General features: G+C 35.1%; 1 protein-coding gene across 1 annotated transcript; it reads right to left on the bottom strand.

Annotated features, from left to right (window-relative positions):
* Positions 1-7,120: 7,120 nt before the first annotated feature.
* LOC140771376 (transcription factor BIM2-like) lies at positions 7,121-19,690 on the bottom strand. Its single transcript, XM_073112891.1, has 7 exons — positions 19,472-19,690; positions 19,086-19,200; positions 16,335-16,404; positions 16,146-16,238; positions 15,125-15,537; positions 13,709-13,844; positions 7,121-7,542 (listed from the first exon to the last, which is right to left on the bottom strand). The coding sequence occupies exons 1-7, from the start codon at positions 19,539-19,541 to the stop codon at positions 7,441-7,443; spliced, it is 999 nt and encodes a 332-aa protein (XP_072968992.1). The 5' UTR covers positions 19,542-19,690; the 3' UTR covers positions 7,121-7,440.
* Between the last annotated feature and the right edge of the window lie 421 nt (positions 19,691-20,111).

Here is a 20,111-nt window from a genome sequence, read left to right as displayed (position 1 = left end):
GTAATTATCCCTAGTAGAAGAATACAGTTATATATATCCATTGTGTTTCCAGTTTGTCTCAATCCTTGCTTACAAGGTCTGGATTTGTTTACAGCAATGATCTGATTCAGTGGGAAGATGAAATATTCGACTATTAATAGCTACCAACTAGCTGACCAAAGATGTAAGCCTCAGTTCAGCAAATTCGTTGGATTTTCCATTATCACGTAGATCCAAGATGTTAATTGTAGCTTTAATTACTTTTTAAAGGTTTGAATCCGAATGGTATCGAATAAGTTTCTACTTTTTTCGTACATAATAACAACAACAACAACAACAAAAATGTAGCCTTACTTGCAACTTGATTACAAGCTTAATTAGGGGTGTCAAATATTTGAGGTTTAAACGAGCACAAATAAAGACGAAAAATAGTTTAGAAGTTCTCGGTAGAACAAATTTGGATTGAACTAAATCAAAAACCTAGAAAATTTTTTTTTAAACAAAAAGGTAAATATGTTAATTGAGACCCACGGTTACAATAAGCTTGCTAATATTAACCGTCAAAAGGTATAAAAGTTACGTTGGAGAACATCTTGTGTTACTTAGTCAATCAGCAGTACGATTAGCTTCACAAAGTATACGAGTGATTCTACATTTGAAGAAATGTTTAGTAAGAAAGAAAATGTATACGAGTGATTTTACATTTGAAGAAATGTTTAGTAAGAAAGAAAATGTCATCTATTATTCCTTTGATGGGCCTTCTAGTGTCATGAACCCTACTGAAGAGTGTTGGCAAGTTCTACCAATTGGTAAGGTTAGTCATTTATTTGATAATAGAGAAAGTTTTCACACATAGCCAAGCTTCACCTTCAACCAACCGGTAGAGATGAATTTTTTTATACTGGGACCTTGCAATTAAAGGGGATCCATCAGGCCACTAGGCCATAAAACTGACATGGCTAGTTTTAGAGGCTCTTGTGAAGGAGCCATCAGTGTTTACTTTTATCCCCCCAAGTGGAGGAGATTCCCATCTGATTAAAATAACAGAGGGTGTTTGCTTGATGGTATTGGTATATAACTATTCAAAATATTCATGACAGACATAGGGTTAGTTCTCAAACCTTAGAAGGGCTATCCCTGATGTTATTGAAATCCAAACTATTCATCCACTTTCATATTAGCCAATGCACAATACTAATCAAAGAGAGAAAGGGAGTCTTTTGCTTCACAAGAAGGGAGTTATTCACGACTAATCAAGCTCCCAATTCCCATAGAAATGAGCCAGGACAAGATCTCAAAGTGGGGTGGCAAAATTATAACTATTGAAAAGATGAGCGAGATATTCTTCTTCGAACCCATAAATGGGGCAGGTTGCAACTGGAACGATGTGCAACGTAGAGAGAAGATCACCAATTGGTAACCTACTCCACTGGAGCTTCCATTGAAATAGATGGGGCAGGTTGCATGTCCATCCATCCCAGCAAGGTGTGGGAGGCAAAGGAAGCAATAGATTGACTTAGATGTGGCAATCTCAAATAGGTGAGGCTGCCGAACGAAAAGACTATCCACAGTTGAAAGAGGCAAAATGATAGCAAAGATACATTCACAAAGATCAGAACAAAAAAATGGCAAGAATTTTGTCCTCGTTCCAACCATTATTAATTAGTAATCAACTCAGAAACAATATTATTAGGAAAGCAATAATTGCTATTAAGAAACATAGGTCATTTGCTTAAGGGTATAGAGGTAATTTGAGGATTATAGGTCAGTGACTTTGCCATTGCCAATAATTTTAAGTAGTCCTTCCTTAATGGTCATAAGCAAGCTTAGAACCATACACCAACTCCAAGCTTAACAATGTGGCCAAGTAGGCTTCCAAGGGTGTGGAGCGTCATACTTGTCTAGTACTTGTTGGCAGTAATAATCTAATTCTAAAGAGTTACAAAAAATCCGATAAAAAATAATTAAATAAACTTATAGATTATAGAATATAAAATTTTGAATAGTCGAGTCTAGTGTTGGACACTATCTCTTTAAGACCATCGATCTAGGGCATGGTTTAGAATCAAAAGATTTTTTATAGCCATAATGGAGATACAAACAACTTTAGGATTGCAAATGGCCAACTCAACTCGTCAGGGGTGAGTGGCAGTGTCCAACCTAACCAAGTGTAAACCCCAGAACCCCTCTTCCCTTATTAATTACAGCTATATGAGTCCAAGAAAAAGAAAGCAAATGAACCAGCATTTTAGTTAACATAGAGTTAGTTAATAAGGACAATATGTCCAGCTTGGGTAAACGTGAAATATTTCCATCTTACTAATTTATCCTGTTTTAGCTAAAACATCTTCGTATTATTAACTTTAATTAGAAGTCTTTTGAGGGAAATTTTAGCCCCAAGATATTTAAAAAGAAAATCCCTTCGTGTTGAGAGTATTCTAAATATCATTTTTTATCTTGACTAGAAAAATTGGAAGAAAATAAAATCTCAAACTTATCAAAATTGATTTGCATGTTGGTAGTCTTGTGATAATCACCAAATACATGCATCAAGGCTTTATAGGATATAGCATTTGCATAAATAACAATAAACAAGTCATCCACATGTATCAAATAAGACGCATGACAATTATTCTTAACTTTAAAAGGAGTGATATCATTTTGCAAAATAGCATCACGCATTTAGGTACAAATTTTTTAAAAACCATAATATACAGTAGGTGGCAAGGGTTACTTTGACGGATTTCTCATTCACCCTAATACCATTGGGGTTTTCTTATTTACATTAAAAGCAGAGCTAGTAATAGAAATACGAGCAATAATTCATTGAATAAAGATAACAGGAAAACTCAATCTTGATAAAAGACTCTTAGTTTACTCGATCATAGGTCTTCTAAAGATCAATTTTAATCGTAATAAATTTTTTTAGAATTTTAATTAATTGAATGAGCAGTTTCTTGTGTAGTGGTGATATTATTATGGATATGCCGACCAGCCACAAAGGTCGTCTACATAAAACTAATAATATCGATTTAGATAGGCTTAATCTTACTAGTAAAGAGTTTAACCATAATCTAATAAATAACATTACATAGGGAGTTAGACCTTGAAATCCACAACTCTAGCCGGATTAGCCCAGTTAGAAATAATGGTGATATATGTTTGACCTCAACTAAAGAGAAAATACAAGGTCTTCTTGAAATGCTTAATAACATTAACCAAATTATTACCCAAAATATCTTAATAAGTTTTAAAAAATTTCACCTGAAACCTACCAGGCCTAGGGGCCTTCCTAGCAGGCATAAGCCATAGGGCTTCCTTCACCTTAGCCTCACTAAATGTCTTAGTATAGTCATTACCACAGACAGTCTTTAGGTTGGAAAATGAAAGCCAATCATCCGAAGAAACAAACTCCCCGACCCTTAAGCCAAATCTTCTTATAAAAGGCTACAAATTAAAGCTCAAGATCTTAGTTATCTAAAATAACCTTCCTATTCAAGCACTAAAGTTTTTTGATAATGAAATTTAGTAAGATAAATGAAAAAATAGTATTATCATCACCATCAACAGGCTATTTAATAAGAGATTTACTTTGCCATTTAAAACTAATATGATGAAGAAGAGTAACACATTTCTTATACATGATAGACAAATGGATACTATTAGTACAAGACAATATGCTACAAAATTATTCATTTTCTATGTCCCTAATTTGATATTTAACATTAGCAAGATTTACTTCAAGTTTACCCAAAGAGCGTCTATTCTAATCAAGCGTCACATGCTTAATAATAGAGTTGACCCTATGAACTGCAGAAGGGGGGAGTCCTAAATTGGGTCTACACTTGTTGCCGAAATATCAGCAACAATCTATCTAACATCCAAGTATTATTCAAGTTAGAACCATTCAAATCTAAACGACGTTTTCTTCCGCTTCTCGACGGGACCAACTGAAATGCTTAAAAGGCAATGATAAGAGGTAATATAAGGTAAATGATTAACGTATATTGTAAGAAGAAAGTAAAGAAAACACTATTAACCAAAACCTTATCCAAATGAACCCAAGAGCTCCCATGCCTATTATTAGGACAAGTAAATGGAAGCCCCCGAATGCCCAAGTCAATTAACGTAGATTTGAAAGTAAAATCATGGAAAACACTTAGAAAAGTTAATAAAAAACTAAGCACCTCAAGTTTATTGTTTGATTAACCATATAATTGAATTAGCCAACTAAATCATGCTAGTGTTAATAAATTCTAATTCATGTTAAAGCCAATTTTTGACTAACAAATGAGTATTAACTTGATCGCAGAAAGCATCCACAAGCTTTTTTTGATTAGGAGATAATATTATGCATGACTTGGGGAGAGGAGTGTATAATGGATATTTTAAAATCTACAGCTTCCTAGTAGATCAAAATTCTACCCGTAGCTCCAATCCTTGACACGAAAAGGCAATCCCATAGTGATCTGAGCTTACAAATAATACAACAAGATTCAAATATGTAAGTGTGGTTTTCCAAAAAAAAATATATCAAAGTTCTTCTTGTTGATGCCTTCATAGTTCTAGTATAAGGGATGCTTTACTGAAGCAGTCTTTTGATTGAGTACTTGAAGAAGTCACATTTCTGTTTTCATCAACATATTGCCTTTTGAAGCCACTCTTCTACTTATATGGGTTGAGGATGGCTCCAACCTTGATAAGCGAGTGTGCCTTTAAACAACGATGTTTTTGCCATAGGCACAGACCGTGCCGACTATTGACCGACAAGGCACAACACGTGCATGTAAGAAGAGAGAAAAATGTAAGAGATACTCACCTTCGCCTTTGTAGTTGCCGTCGCTCGAGCTTCATTAGGTGTCCTAGCAGCGAAGCTATTAGGAGGGGTGCCATGCTCCCTTCATGCCACGTGCCAGTACGTCGCCGGCATGCCCCATGTATAGCCATCCATGCCTTTAACAACTTCTTTTGGTTAAAGGAGATGAGATGATAGGCACTAAGTCTAGACTAAGAAGTTCTTTCGAAATATCCAACGAGTCGTCCATGGCTTTTTGCTGAGCTTGGACAATAGCCTTAGAGGCTAAACAAATTCCTCATGATCAAGGGATTATGAAGGTAGATTAGAGAGGCGAGAGGGGAATCGGAAGGATAGAGGGACATAGAAGTGGATGAGGGCAAAAGATGATGATCCTTCATAAGAAACCAACGCACAAGACTTGGTAGGGTAAGAGAGAGCCAGATGAAAACAACATTCTCACTTAGTAAGGATTTATCAAGAGATAGGCTTATTGGGTTCAAATCAATCTGCATAGGGATCGAGGTGATTTGATCAACAATGATAGAGGGCAGTTGGGTCAACACTAATTTAGAAGGCAGAACAGCTAGATTAGGAGTGATATGAGTTTCAACATCAATAATAGTATTAATTTTGAGACAGATTATAACAAAAGTTGAGTCAATCATCATCAAGTTCGAAGTATGGGAAGGCAATAGGAAGACTTTGACTAGGGAGATAGGCAATTTGGCTTATCATGACCTACCACATCAGCAATGGGCACATGAGGGGTATTTAACCTCAACCACCGTTGTACTCGAAGCAATAGGAGTAACCACCTTAGCAAAAGTCACATGGGCATCACTAATGGAGTATGACACCAATTTAATGGGAATGATAATAAGATAGACTAGAGAGACCTTAAAATTGGACCCGGACAAAGGCTTAGTTAATCTCTTCAACAAGTGGCTAAAAATTTTGGCTTTAAATGATTAAATTTAGTACAAGATCCTTAAAAGACCATAGGCTTCCTCTCAAGATATTTAGCATATCCTCCTCGAAATAGAATTTGAAAGTGAAGAACCCTACCGCCATGTCTATAATTTGTAGGTAACCAAAAGCTTTCATCTTCTAGCAGTTTCTTTGATTAAGTAGGCCAGGGGGGAGGCCACTCGGAGAACTTGCCTATAAGGTTGAACCTTTACTCTGCCAGACTTTTCTTCAAGCATTCGTGGTCGAGATGGACCTTACCCAAAGACTTCAACTAAAAACGTTGGAGGAGGGAGCCACAATCTTAGTTGGTAGCAGGCGCACCTGAACGAACTTGGGTAGCCTTAAAATGTTGAGCCTAGGAGGTACGACTAAGACAGAAGTGTTGCTGCTCAACTAGGATGACCTACACTATATGTGCCGTAAACAAATGTTATTAGATCTGTTAGCTAAACTTAATTAAACATCTAAGTTAAATTAACTATACTAGAAAAATTATAAAATATTTTTCAGCTATGTTATACTTACTCAACCTATACTCAACTCAACAAAACCCAACCTAGTATAATCCAACCCAACCCTACCCAACCCAACCTAAGCTAACCTAATTTGTGGAGAAGAAAAGAGAGTTTCTAGAGGAGAAATATTTACCTTTTCTTGATCTTTAAAAGCATTCACGTTGTGTCCTAAAATAAAGAAAGAAAAAAAAAGACAAGAGTAGTTTAGTCATTTAAAAAAATTAAATTTGACAGAATATTCTATGTTTTTTTTTATATATATTCATTAAATTATAAATGAAAATGTAGAGTATATACCATAATTTTGTGAAATGGCAGGATGTTATATACAGTTTTCTCTTTTTTCTTTTTTCTTTTTGTGTAAGGACTAAGGAGTCATTAGACGTTATATATTCATCCACAGTGTGGACACATTCTTTTTTAAAAATAAAAACTCTATCCGAAGATGAAAAGAGTGTACTTTATCTTTCCGTTGATCCAAAGGCTAAAGAAGCACTATAAATTCTTCTTTAGTTTTGACATAAAGTTTGTCAACTCTTCTAACAGCGACCAGTCCAAATAAAATGAGTCGTTTGGTCTAGCTGACTAGAATAATTGGGAGAAGACATCAATGATAAAGCTGGTGATCAGATTTTTGTACACACCTTAAAGTCGATAGGATGAACACTACTCTCAAAATGTGACTGAAACAGTGACCTGCTACTGTAATTATACCACAGGTGATAAAGATGCTATAAATCAATTTCATAAGAAGCCTTTGGTTACATTCACCCCCAACCAGAGTAATGCACTATAACAGATTAATGAATAGCAGCAATCTAATAATTACCCTAATTCAAGCATAAACCGTAAAACCATAGAAAAGAAGATTCAAAACAGCACCTTACAATGATCAGAGTGGCATCAAAATGAAAAGGATTCCTTACAGGAATGGAAGCCTGAGAAGGGGAGGAAAAAAAGAAGAAAAAAAACTTCAATTTGTGATATGTGCAACTACACAGATACAAGTACAGGAATACACGAGGCCTTCGCAAATGTCTGAAACTGGGTAGGCGGGGCATGTACATTCAGCCAAGGCTTCAGAGGATGAAAATGAGATATATAGAAAGGTCCTCAGATAGAGTCAGCGCAGAATCAGAGGCACAGATTATGAGGTAATAAGATTGGCCACATATAGAGTTAGCTGTTATCTGCTTTTTGTCTCTTTGAAGCTTGTTCAGATTCCTCGCCAACTGCTCCAGAATCCTCCATTGTTTGGTTTGCAGGTGACACATCACGATCCTACAACCAAAAAGTATCTAAACCAAGTTAGCATTAATGAAACCAATTAGCATATTGGGGAAATTGTTTGACAAGCACACACCAAAGAAAAGGAAAATAAAGAACCACGGATACTTGGCAAACAAAAGGTGCAGCTTCGAGGGAAGAAGCTTTATACGGTAATTTTTCACATTTAAATGATTCAGGGCATTACAACTTTTATCTTCCGCTGAACTAGATTAGATTGACTAAGGAACATATCCTAGATTATCTCATGTTTTCAGAATATTGCTATTTCTGTAGTTGGAGAGAGTGCTTCATATGAACTTGCAAGCACTGCAAACAAAAATAAAAGCCATTACCTGACGCACTGAAAAAGGAGATGTACAACACTGGAGAGGACAAGAAAGTACCCAAACTTCGATACTTTGGGAAAACACATTCCATAAACATAACATCAACAAGCAAATTAATGGAAATATAAGCTCACTTAGCCGCCATGCTCGAGAAGTTCATGGGCAGCTCAACCAGCTCTCTATGGCACAATAGTGTGGCAGCTTTCCACTTATCAGCAATCTGAATAATAGTAAACAAAAACCTATTTTTGAAAATGAGCAGCCAAACTGCCAGGCTGATGACTAAGGCAGTTAACATGATGCTGTGAGAAATCAAATAACATAACCCTTTTAGACATCCTATGCCCCCATTTAATTTAGGAATAGTTTTTTTTTTATTCTAGAATACTTCTTCTTATTCCCAAATAATAATCATAATAACCTTATTCTAGAATACAAACACTATTCATCAAAATTACATCTTCTACCACATGCTAAATCAATTAGTTTTTTACTCTCTATATATATCCCATCAACTAACTTTATATCAAACCAAAAGGTATTTATGATAATTTTATAAAAAATAAAATATTTTTTTATCTTTTCATTCCCTTTATATCATATCAAAGATAATTATTATACCTTTGTTCCAGAATATAAGTAAAAATAAAAAAAGTTATTTCTAAAATAAAGACCTCATTTTGAAAATAATAAAAAGGAATACATATTCTAAATTGACCTTAGTCCAAAACGTAAACGATGACATATGTGTTTTGGTCAGCAATCGGACAATAATACTGAATAACAGTATAACTTGATAAATATGAAAATAATACATGATTAAAAGTTAAAGTTAATATTCAGAGTTATTAAAAACACTCTTAATCCCAAAGATAACACTAAGTCAGTGGTTGAAGTATAATTAAGAGCAATATAATAAGGTCGTAGGTGACGGGCCATCACCCCCACCGTCTAGTGCCAAAGTGAACATCAAGATGATCTAGCATTTTTAATATTCAAAAAATTAAAAATAATATTACATAATATATAATAGGAGAAACTATATTTTACCTACTGTAGTTAGATCTATATTTATGTTCATCCCCTATAATTTTATTTATATCATTTTACCCCCTTATGATTATATTCAAATTGAAACCATTACATTTTCAATTATATTTAATCAATATAAAGATCGAATTTAAAGATGCTCATTAGATACAAAATTGTATAAGATAGAATAAGTTTTCAATACATCTAAAATAATACCGATCGAATTTTAAATAACAAAGATATAATAAATATATTAAATTTATGTAAGTTTTTAACCTACGTTGTCATTTGAAATTCGATCAGTATTATTTTAGATACATTAAAAAACTCATCCAATTATCTACAACTTTGTCTCTAATGAGTATCTTTAAATTGACTTATAGATTAATTAAATACAATAGAAAAGGTAATTATAATCTCCCCTATATAATATATACTATTATAGCATATATAAATTTTTGAGAAATTTGCATATAACACCCTGCCTTTTAATGAAATTGTGATTAACACCCTATATTTTTACTATTTACAAATCAAGCCCTATGATTTAGTGAATATGTAAAAAACACTTAGATTTAAATTAACTGAGAATATTTTGTTAATTAAGAGATTTTATTTCTAAAATACCTAAAATGCCTAAAATACCCTTGTTGACCCTGGAGACGATCATGTTTGGCTTGACCTTGAGGTTGGGCCCGTGGGATGAGAGCATGGCCACCACGGGCGAGGTCCTCACGCCAACCTGCCATCCTAGCCTTTTAGCTTACTCTGGCGGCAAGGAGGAGGTGGGCGTCGACGACGAGCTCTTCCTCGTTCGCAACGGTCGAGCGTGTTGGCTCCAAAGATGGTGATCCACGGCGCCGTTGTTGGAGAGTATGGAGGCGGCCCTTATAATCGTAGAGAAGGCCCTAATCGCCACGCTGTCGTGGAAGTAGTTGGCGAAGCCCCTAATCTAGTGCGATCTTGGCAACGTAGCCGAGGAGATCTTGCGCTTGATGAGGGATCTTGTGCTCAGACCAGACCCCGGTGTCCAACACCCTAACTACCACGTCACTATCCACCAATCACATCACGAACGTCGGATCCCAACGAGATAGGTGAAGATAATGAGGGAGGAGGGTTAGGTGGCAATGATAAGAGAACGAGGGAACAGGGAGTATTAGGTAGGGATGATGAGGGAGGAGAAAAAAGGAAAGAGGATTAGGTTTAGATCAAACGGTGGAGAAGGCTCGAGTTGCATTTAGTTAGTTAGTAGGTTGAGTTGAGTTTAGTTGGTTAGAGGGTCGGGTTAGGTTTAGTTGGTTAATTAGTTTGGGTTGGGTTTAGTTGGTTAGTTGGTTTGGGTTTAGTTAGTTAGGTTTAGTTGGGTTGGGTGAGGATATGTTTGTAATCTTCTTAGTATAGTTAACTTAACCCAGATGTTTAGTTTAATTAAACTAATAGATCTAACGACGAGGCGCTTTCTGCACATATTTGCTAAATTTTAGGGTTTGATTTGTAAATAGTGAAAATATAGGTGTAAACCATAATTTCATTAAAAGATATAGTGTTATATACAAATTTTTCTAAATTTTCTAATAGTATAATTTACAACCATAACAAAATATGACAACAATTTACAAATGTGTATATGTATGTGTGTGTACAATGCATTTTATTAATGCATCTAAAATGAATCAATAATAGTGGGTCTCTGGGTGCATGCCAGCCTCCAAAGCACAGACGTAGCAAAATGGGTGTTGTGGTCAGACATGAACACCCCCCTCCCCCAATATGCTGCCGAGTATCTAATAATTATATATATATATATATATATATATATATTGGACATGCCATGAACATGCCGGGTGAACATGTCACAGGTAACGAGTTTGGGCTTAGGGTTTGTTTCTTTCCCTAAACACAATAGCCTATTAAACTAAAATCCAAGCAAAAAGTCCCAAATTGCAACCTACCTCAGATCTCCTCCCTTGACAATGCTCCTGATAAGCTCCTCCTCCCTCGACAATGGACTTTTCCTCTCCCGATGCCGATGCTCCTCACTCCTATTGAGGTCTCTCTCTGACTGAGTTGAGAAGGAATGGGTAGGTGGGTTTTTATTTCAATTAGTGAGTACGTGAGGGTTTTTTTTATTAATACAACACTACAACAGTGAGTAGCGACACCAACTTAAAATTTAAATTTTTATTTAGTGATTTAAGCATTGTGAGTTAGTGATTTATCTAAATATTTTGAAGTTTTATTTAAATAGTATTTATAGTAACTATGAGAGTGAGTTAAATCACTTATTATTTAATTTTATGTTAGTTTTATTTAAACAATAATAGTCATGATCTAGTTGGGTGACATTAATTTTGTTTAAATAGTAAATACAGTTAATTTTTTTTTAGGTAGTAAATACCATTAGTTAGTGACACTTATTTTGTTAATTATTTTATTTTTAATATTATAGTGATTGCAATGACTAGAAAAAAAAATGAACAATCAAAGTTTAAAATGTAGTGGAACTAGTAGAAGTTCTAACAATGTGGATGATAATATTCCATTGTGAAAGTATGCAAGGTATTGGAGAGGAGAGGATTCCAACAATAATCTTAATAGGTATTATAGCTTAAAATGGATTGGAGATGATTCAAATCGTTTAGCACTGCATATGGACTTAAAAATCTCCCATATAAGGAACAAATGCTTAAGGAGATTCTTTACCAATGCGGAGGAAAAAAGAATTATATATGCGAACTATACTAATTTCTCTACATGTGTTGAAGAATTTGCCAATTCTTTTGTCTATTAAAGAAAGAAATTCTTTTGATCCAAAAATGTTGTGAGTTCTAATCATGACGCCTATGCATTTGTAATTCAAAATTTAGCACTTAGGTTAATTAGGCAACCTTGCTCTTCTTTGTGGTATGAGAGGAATTAGTGCATGTACTCGTTTATTCATTCAATGAAAAGAAATAAAATAACTCTACAACAAGCTGAAGATTTAATACTTGTATATAGTAATCTTCGTCTTCTATCAAGAAAGTCTAAAGAATATTTTGATAGGGAAACCAAGATGTGAGACATAAGAAGAGATGACTTTAACAATTTTGATAGTGTTGGGAATATTAAAAGTTGTCAATCTCTCTCTTGATGAGCTAGATTTGGAGACTTATATTTACAAATAAAGGGAATGAGAACGAGGAGACACCAATCGAAAAATGAAAGATGAATATTTTTTTTGTTGTGATAAATTGTTACCTATAGAACTCTTTACAGTAATTTGTGACGGAACTATAGAACTAAAATATTGTCACTCACTTATTTTTTTAGTTATTATAAACTCTTATATATTTTGTCATGTTATGATATTTTTGTGGCTTTGTGCACCTATTGTTTGTCATATAAACAGGGTATGCATTTTTTTGTATTTTAATTATAGGTCGATAATATATAAATTTTACATGTATATTTATAATTTATTTACTGGTTTATTTATTGTCGTATCCTAGCCGTGTCCATATCCTATTTTTTCAGGATTTATCGTATCATCGTGTCTCTATCATGTCGTGTCCATGTCCTATGCCCGTGCTTCATTGAAGCCAACTAGTGAGAGGGAGAGAGAAGACATGGGTGAGCACATGGCTTGTTAAAGTTCTATAGCAATCTAGAAACCTCCTGTTTTTTTTTTTTTTTTTTTTGAGACATTCCTTTCTTCCCCCTCCATAGAGCTCTCATTTTGAGAGAGATAGAGAGAGAGATTACTAGTAGGTGATCAACGCCACCGTTTGAGCCATCGCCAGGCATTGCTAGCCGCCAATATTGCCTCTTGTCACGCTGCTTGGGAGGAAAAGACAACTTGCATTAGAGAGGAACATGGACTCACCACCACTACCTTGCAATGCTTACTACCGCTGACCATGCGTCATCTAAGAGCGTAGAAGCTCAGGAGAGGACAAATGAGCAAGGGAGAGAGGAGAAGGAATGAATTCTAAGGCTCGAGACTGACAATGCAATTTGGATGTTTTTTTTTTTTGGATTAGTTCTCAAACCCAATTTAGCTTACTCGACCCTATTCAACACTAAGATGGGCTGACCAGCTTCACTGATTTGGCGGGTCGCCTGACCTGCCAAGCGCTTTTCAACGCTAAGGTGGCCCGCCAAGATGGGTGACTGCCTTCTTTCGGCGTCTTCTGAGTTAGCAAGGCATCAACCTTTGTGGCCACCAAAAACACCTTTCAATACACTAGGTATGAGGAAAATAATCTATGATAATCTATCTAGAACCTTAAATGGCTAACCCAAAAACACCTACGCAGAACAAGGTTCAAGCAGGGTTGGAGCTAAATGAAGGCGCAAACAGACTAATCTTGAAGAACCAAAATAAGATATATCTATGGATTAATCTACACAAACTTCTTACCTTATAAATTGCAAGCTAAGCTCTTGCAATACAGGAAAATTCACCAAGATTCCCTCGGAATGCAAGGAGTGTGGAAGGAGAAGACTTTTAATTTTTATATGAAGAGATTTGTCATTCCAAGAACATGAAGTAGACAGCCAAATTGCACACACAATAATATAAGATAGTTGGGTATTAATACACCAAGAATTTCATAGCCACAAGCTAATTTGTTATCATCCAACCAAACTAAAATGAAAGGAAATGGATGAAAGAAATAGAACTTTACTGTTGGACACAGCTGCAAATCAATTAAATGCATAAGAGCAATATTGAAAACAGATTCCAAATTAAAACAGATTGAGAAAAAAAAAACACAATTATTAGATTGTGAAGTTGCTGGCATAGATTATACCTTAGCATTTGACATAGTTGTAGTAGAAGTAGGTCTTCTAGTTGCTCTTTTGCCGAGATTGACTTGCACTGTTACATTGGCTTGTGACAAATCTATACCTGAACTCTCCATTGCATGAGTTAGCGCTGCAAATAAGCTGCCCAACACAAGCCAACCACAAGTCTAGGTCAAACATTTGGATTCCGTTTCAACCTCAAGAGAGAACAGCTATATAGAAAGTCCTTAAGGAGGGATAACAAACTTAGACAAGCTCAAGTTTTACAAAAGTTATAGCTTGATAAAGCTTTATATATTTACCACCCGCCCCCCTCCCCCACCCCAAAAAACCATATAGATTATGAAAACTTCATGCAGTTATTATAACTTCCTAACTATAAATTCCTCTTCGAAAATTTATTTCTGCAATGAATGAAATTTATGAAGTCCAAGCATATCAAACAATTAAATACACATTTATTCCCAAATTTTCAATCTTCGGCCTCCTACTCCTACAGTAATCCACAGTTTGCCAATATCCGCAACCACCTGGTGGATGTTGCCATCCTTTTCTTCTTTTTTTGATGAAATCCATCCTCATACTCTGGCGAACATCATGGTCTTTTTCATACTCCATTGAATATCGTCTTCATCCTTCTCTTCCTCCAGTGAATGCCGTCATCCTCCTCCTACTAGCAGTGGTCCTCATCCCATTTCTAGACGATCTCACCAGAGTTTAGGGTTTTCTATGATGGGTTGAGGTTGGTTGTAGGAGGATGATAAATTCTGTAATCCAAATTACATAGATTTGAGTGGATTATATTTTACTACAAAATTTTCTAAAATCTTCAGATACTTGACCAAAACTGGACAATATGGTTGCTCTGTTATAGGCATCGAAAAAGCTATTTGGAAAACAGAACTCTGGAATTTAAAACTCTAGGGTTTTGTCACATTACTCTAGTAAATTTGTTGTTGTCAAACACCCTCTAAGTGGATAAAGGCATCAATTACTATAGAAGATACTAGCTAAATATCTGTGTTTATTTATATACTTATAGTGACAATATATCAATATAAATGAATTAGCTTAGACCAAAAATAAAAAACTGAAAACAGCAACACAAGGAATTTTGCTCGTCAAACTCCCAACTCCATCCCCCAACCCATCATGAATAATGAGTAAACAGGATAATTTGTAGATGTCACATGGAACTATTAGATATCAGATACTGCACTACAATAGAAAAAAGAGGGAAAACTCATGGGATTTTTTTTCTTTTTTTTAAACATAGTGGTCTCGTACTTCCGATTGCACAATATATTCTTGAATTAGAATAGATATAGCAAAGAAAAGTGAGCATCGAAACAAAATTAAGTTTCTTTGCGAAGTTGAACACCAAATTGTAGTAAGATGATTGTTAATTGACCTAAACTCACTTTTGAGAGTAGATACTAGACATGGTAATAGTTCCCTCATCAATTGCTAGCTCCTCTTGGTCAATCCCCATATCACTGCTGACAGTACAATCAGTTGGACATGATGATCTTTGCCACTGAGACTGAGACTGAGATGCCATGTTATCTGAATCAGAAATTAATGGTTGCTGAGTCTGAATAAAACCACCACCTCCAACAGTGGCATACATGTTCGGCTGCAAGGGAACCGGCATTGAAGGCGTGCCAGTACTCATGTCTGACTCCCCCACATTATGTGCATTTGATAGCATTGTAGGGGCAACAGGGATGCTATTGTCCACAAACTTTCCAGAGAATGTAAATCCAGGAGCAGGACCATTTTTGTTAGCATGCGCAAGGTCAGATATACCATCTGCGGGTACTCGACTGTTACTCTGTTACAAGGATAAAAGTTTAAGACTGAAAGAGAAGATATTCATTATTCAATATCCTAAGCAAAGCACCAATCTGTTAAATCATGCTTCTGAAGTCGCATATCATTGCATTTTATGCGCTCTAGGAAAAACATTTACCAGATGGAAGAAATATAGTGGATTCTATAAAACAATTTTCAGCTTGTTAAGAGGATTACAGTACCCTGCAATCATATTGTCTGTGCACCTAGAAATGCAGAATGATTTTGACTAAGTGTAATAGGAGTATATCAGAAAGCCTAACAATGACTTATCGCCTAAAATATTCTAATTTACTCCAAAATACATATTATGATCAAAATTGCTCCCTAAAATGGTTGGTTGAAAAAAGGCATCCACTACACTAGGCTCCGAACAGGAAAAAGGTCCTTAGGTTGGTGGCTATATTAAAAAATGGCATCAACCACAAACATTTATAAAGCGGCCACACATGCACGTACACAAGACATCTTAATTCACATAATCACAAAAAGAGAAAATACCCTGGATCTAAAACAACAGAGTACAAATGCATCAATCTGTACTGTAAATCATGAAAACGCATAGAAAAAACTAAGGTATATCATTACCCATGGTGTTAATTTTGCATTTTCTTGATTCCATTCCGGGTATGATTCAAACTTTTGCACTTTCTCTTGAAGAAACTTAACATATTCAATAACCTGTAGAAGGTGAGATATAAAAAAGTAACAAAACTCACTATGCTGCTGGAAAAGAAATATATAACCAGCATAGAGTCGTCTGAAACTATTGCGTACCTCCAGAAGAAATGTAGCTTTATCTCTCTTCTGATCACTATGTGGTATAAGGTCTCTAAGTATCTGAAATCTGCAACGGATTTACTAGCCCTTACTACTATATCATAAAGCATCTTATAAAAAAGGAAAAGGAAAAATGAGACTCAAATTTCAATGTTGGAAGTCCAGGAAAGGAATTCCAAAAACTATTAAATCTTAACAAATAACAACTTATCATATTTCAGATATCAAAAAGTTAATAGTACAGTAAAATTCTGATAACTTTGTTAAACAAATTAGACATAGTAAACTCCTTGCTCAATCCAAATGAATGCTTACTAGCACATAGACTGAAGATGTGGAATCATGGACAAGATACAAAAGCATCTAGTCCAGATTGCTATTTTTAATGAAGATTCCATCTTATAAAAAGCCCAACAGATCCTTCTACTAGAGAAATATAAAACTTCTACTAGAAGAGAACGACCAATTCTTTCAACATTGACCCATTTTCAAAGGAAAAACAGTACGCAAATGAACAATGAGATGATAAAAATAAACAAGATTCTCTCAACATCAACCCATTTTCTTTATTTCAATCTCTCACTCTGCTTTCTAATATTTTCCTGTGATCCTTCTTCAAGACTTCCCTAAGTCCCTTTTCACAGTTTTGCCTATTTATTTGTTAAACTTTAGCTCATAACACTTGCTTTAGGCCTTTTCAAATTTTATTCTTTTAGATTCAAACTTTAACAAAAGTTATTTGGTTACAAGATGTCTCTTTTGCTTGACATTGAGACATACATTTTCATTTACAAGTATCTTCAAACTCGCATGCAGAATTTTGTTTAACTTTCATCATAGATTTTTTTGTCGTCCAAATATCTCATGGATGGAGTTCCATTAGAGCCCTCTAGATATGCAGAAAAAAATAGTATAGAAAAAGGTGGAAGATGACACTTGAATTTTGTTACAAGATGTCTCTTTTGCTTGACATTGAGACATACATTTTCATTCACAAGTATCTTCAAACTCGCATGCAGAATTTTGTTTAACTTTCATCATAGATTTTTTCGTCGTCCAAATATCTCATGGATGGAGTTCCATTGGAGCCCTCTAGATATGCAGAAAAGAATAGTACAGAAAAAGGTGGAAGATGACACTTGAATTTTGTGTTTCTCTTCACATTAAAGGTATGATTAAGACAAAATTAAAACATTTATACCAATTAACTACAATACTTAGGAACCATGTGAGTCGAATACAGATACATATATTTTTGCACCTTTTCTAGTTCTATAATTTTTGCTATGTGAGTCTTAGTGTTACATTTTCAGGAGACGCGGTATTGGCATTTAGGTCATTCTACTTACCTAACACATTGGGGAAGTTTTAACTTTTAACTTTTAAACCTAGTAGTTGTTTTCTATAATATCATTTCTACCCTTTCACTTAGGAATATCTACAATTCAAAAAACAAATTTAGATGGTCTAGGATCTAGATAACTAAGTTTCATTCCACCAAGTTAAGGTTTAGTTTAGCCTATAATGTGTTGAAAATATGAAATTTTCAAGACTGATTTGATAATAAAAAAAGTGAAGGCTTGGTTACCCTTTCTCTTCTCTTCTTCTCATCTTCTCTACTGTCTGGTTCTAATTTTCTTTATTTCTAGTGTTGTCCAAAGACAGGAATGCATCTTGCTTTTTCTTATCATGATCATCTTATTCCCAGGATTCGAAATTTTGGTTTCACTTTCACGGGAAAACAAACTGTTCCAAAATTTCATCGATTTTAGCTGTTTTCAATCATATCAGTCATCGGTTTTACAGATATAATAGAAAATTTCAAAACATAGAAGAATATTTGAAACAACAGGAAAAAGAAGATAGAAATATTCTCATAACCTGACGATAAATAGTCAAAATATTGCCTGTCATCGTAATTGTGTAATCAAAAGTAGAGAACGGTGTCAGAAGAATTTGCACAACTGAATGATACAAATCCATGTTGACAAGTGGAACATATTCTTAGCCTCTAAGGTTTTCAGTGGGAAAATTGTCGAGCAGAGAGGAGCGAAGTGAAATAAAAGTATTAAAAAAATTCAGATTGCAAACCAAGCATGTAATCTGTGTGCATTTATTCTTCTTACTTTTCATTTTCATTCCATCATACCAGATCTAATAGCTTGCAAGTTGCAAGCAATAGGTAGTCTTAGATTTGCTATTGGTTCAAGTGATGCCAACTCAAGCACAAAACCAGAAACATAGTTAAATAAAAAAAGGTTGTTGTAGGGCTCATTTTGGCCTGTTTCTGCTAGTTTCAACTAAAACAGATCCACAATGGTTTAAATTCTACTAGCATACACTGTTTACATAACGACAGCAACTTGCTGGTTTCAGAGATAGTTATGGTCTTATGGATCAGAGTGGCTGAAACTGAAATGTTTTGCTTGGAAAGCTTTTATTTCAGCTGAAAATTCAGACATGCTTCTTCCACTGGTAGGTTTCACCATAATAGTGGACTCCATCAATTGATAAGGATCAAAAGCATATTTTGGTTGAGCTCGAGTGACCTAACTGAAAATCAACAATCTAAAAGATCTACTAACTAAAGATAGTTGATGTTGTGGATGTTTGAGAAATTCAATAATTTTATATCGCAATGATTGCAATAAGAGAAAACTGAAGAATTAAAGTAGGAGTCAAACAAATATTCAAAAATCTACAAGGCCAATTTATGCAGTAAACCACTAGATGGTTTTGACAACTTGCCTATCATTGATTTTGCACCTCCGTCGCTGCTCCATTGCAGAGTGCTTTGACCTCGGTGTGGTTGGAGTGCCCGGCTTCTGCTCGCTGTTCTTCCCATCCACCTTCACAATCAAATCTACACCAAAAATACACATGAAGTAATAAATCAGTGTCATATTATCATCTACTCTTGTACTATGCAACTAAATTTCTTCACACTCAGATAAATGAAATCTCCAAAAGATAAATTTTCGATCAACTGGAAGAAAAGAAACTTCTCTCCTACGGAAAAAAAAACAAATTATCCTTTTACGAAGGAAACGGATATTTTCGCTAAAAAGGCAGATCAAATTGAACCAAAAATAAAAGAAGTGCTAGGTTACAAGAATTACGAAGAAAAGGAGGACCTTGGTGCGAAGAGCTCTGTCTCCTCCCGAACTCGTCCTCGTCTTCGCTGGATCTCGAAGCCGACTCCATTAATCGACTTCTCCTACAGTGCGAGATACCCGCCCAGCTCTTGGAGAAACCCTAGAGATCGAGTTATGAGAGAGGACAGAGAGAGGACAGAGAGAAAAACCCTTGGAAGAGAAAAAGGAGAGGGTAACAATGGACGGAAGCCCTAAGTATTCGTTATCCAATTTATTCGAATATGTTCTAACAATTCTCCTTTTGCACATAGGTCCCTGTAATCTATCGAATTTATGCAGCAGCAGGGCTGCCTTTTGTTTTTATTATCTATTACATTCTACCTTATGCATATTTATCATTCCACCCTGTATATTTGGTTTAATCTCAAAAACATCCTACCATTAGTATTTTTAACTGTAAGTAACCGTATACATTAATTAACTTAACCCTATATATATATAAAATAACTAAAATGCCCTTGTTATTTTTCCTTCCTCTCTGGTTCTCTCTCTCAAAATTGTCCCAGAGCAAACGAGAAGGAGAAGGAGAAGAAGAGAAGAAAAAAAGATGGCAGAGAGGATTAGTGTTGACGTTGACCTCGGCGGCGGCGCCACTGAAACTGAGAGGGAGATTCTCTCC

The sequence above is a fragment of the Typha angustifolia genome, chromosome 11 (genome assembly GCF_048772165.1).
Source record: "Typha angustifolia cultivar Huaian chromosome 11, ASM4877216v1, whole genome shotgun sequence".
NCBI classification, from domain to species: domain Eukaryota; kingdom Viridiplantae; phylum Streptophyta; class Magnoliopsida; order Poales; family Typhaceae; genus Typha; species Typha angustifolia.
The sequence above is the reverse complement of the archived record's forward strand: the minus strand, read 5'-3'. Positions and strand labels throughout refer to the sequence as shown.

What these genes read in the sequence shown, in the direction of transcription:
- LOC140771376 (XM_073112891.1), bottom strand. Translation starts at nt 19,541, where the DNA reads ATGGAGTCGGCTTCGAGATCCAGCGAAGACGAGGACGAGTTCGGGAGG. An exon ending in ACAGAGCTCTTCGCACCAAG is followed by an intron (nt 19,201 to 19,471) that starts GTCCTCCTTTTC and finishes TTTTTGGTGTAG; the next exon opens with ATTTGATTGTGAAGGTGGAT. An exon ending in CAACTATGTCAAATGCTAAG is followed by an intron (nt 7,543 to 13,708) that starts GTATAATCTATG and finishes TTTTGGTTGTAG; the next exon opens with GATCGTGATGTGTCACCTGC.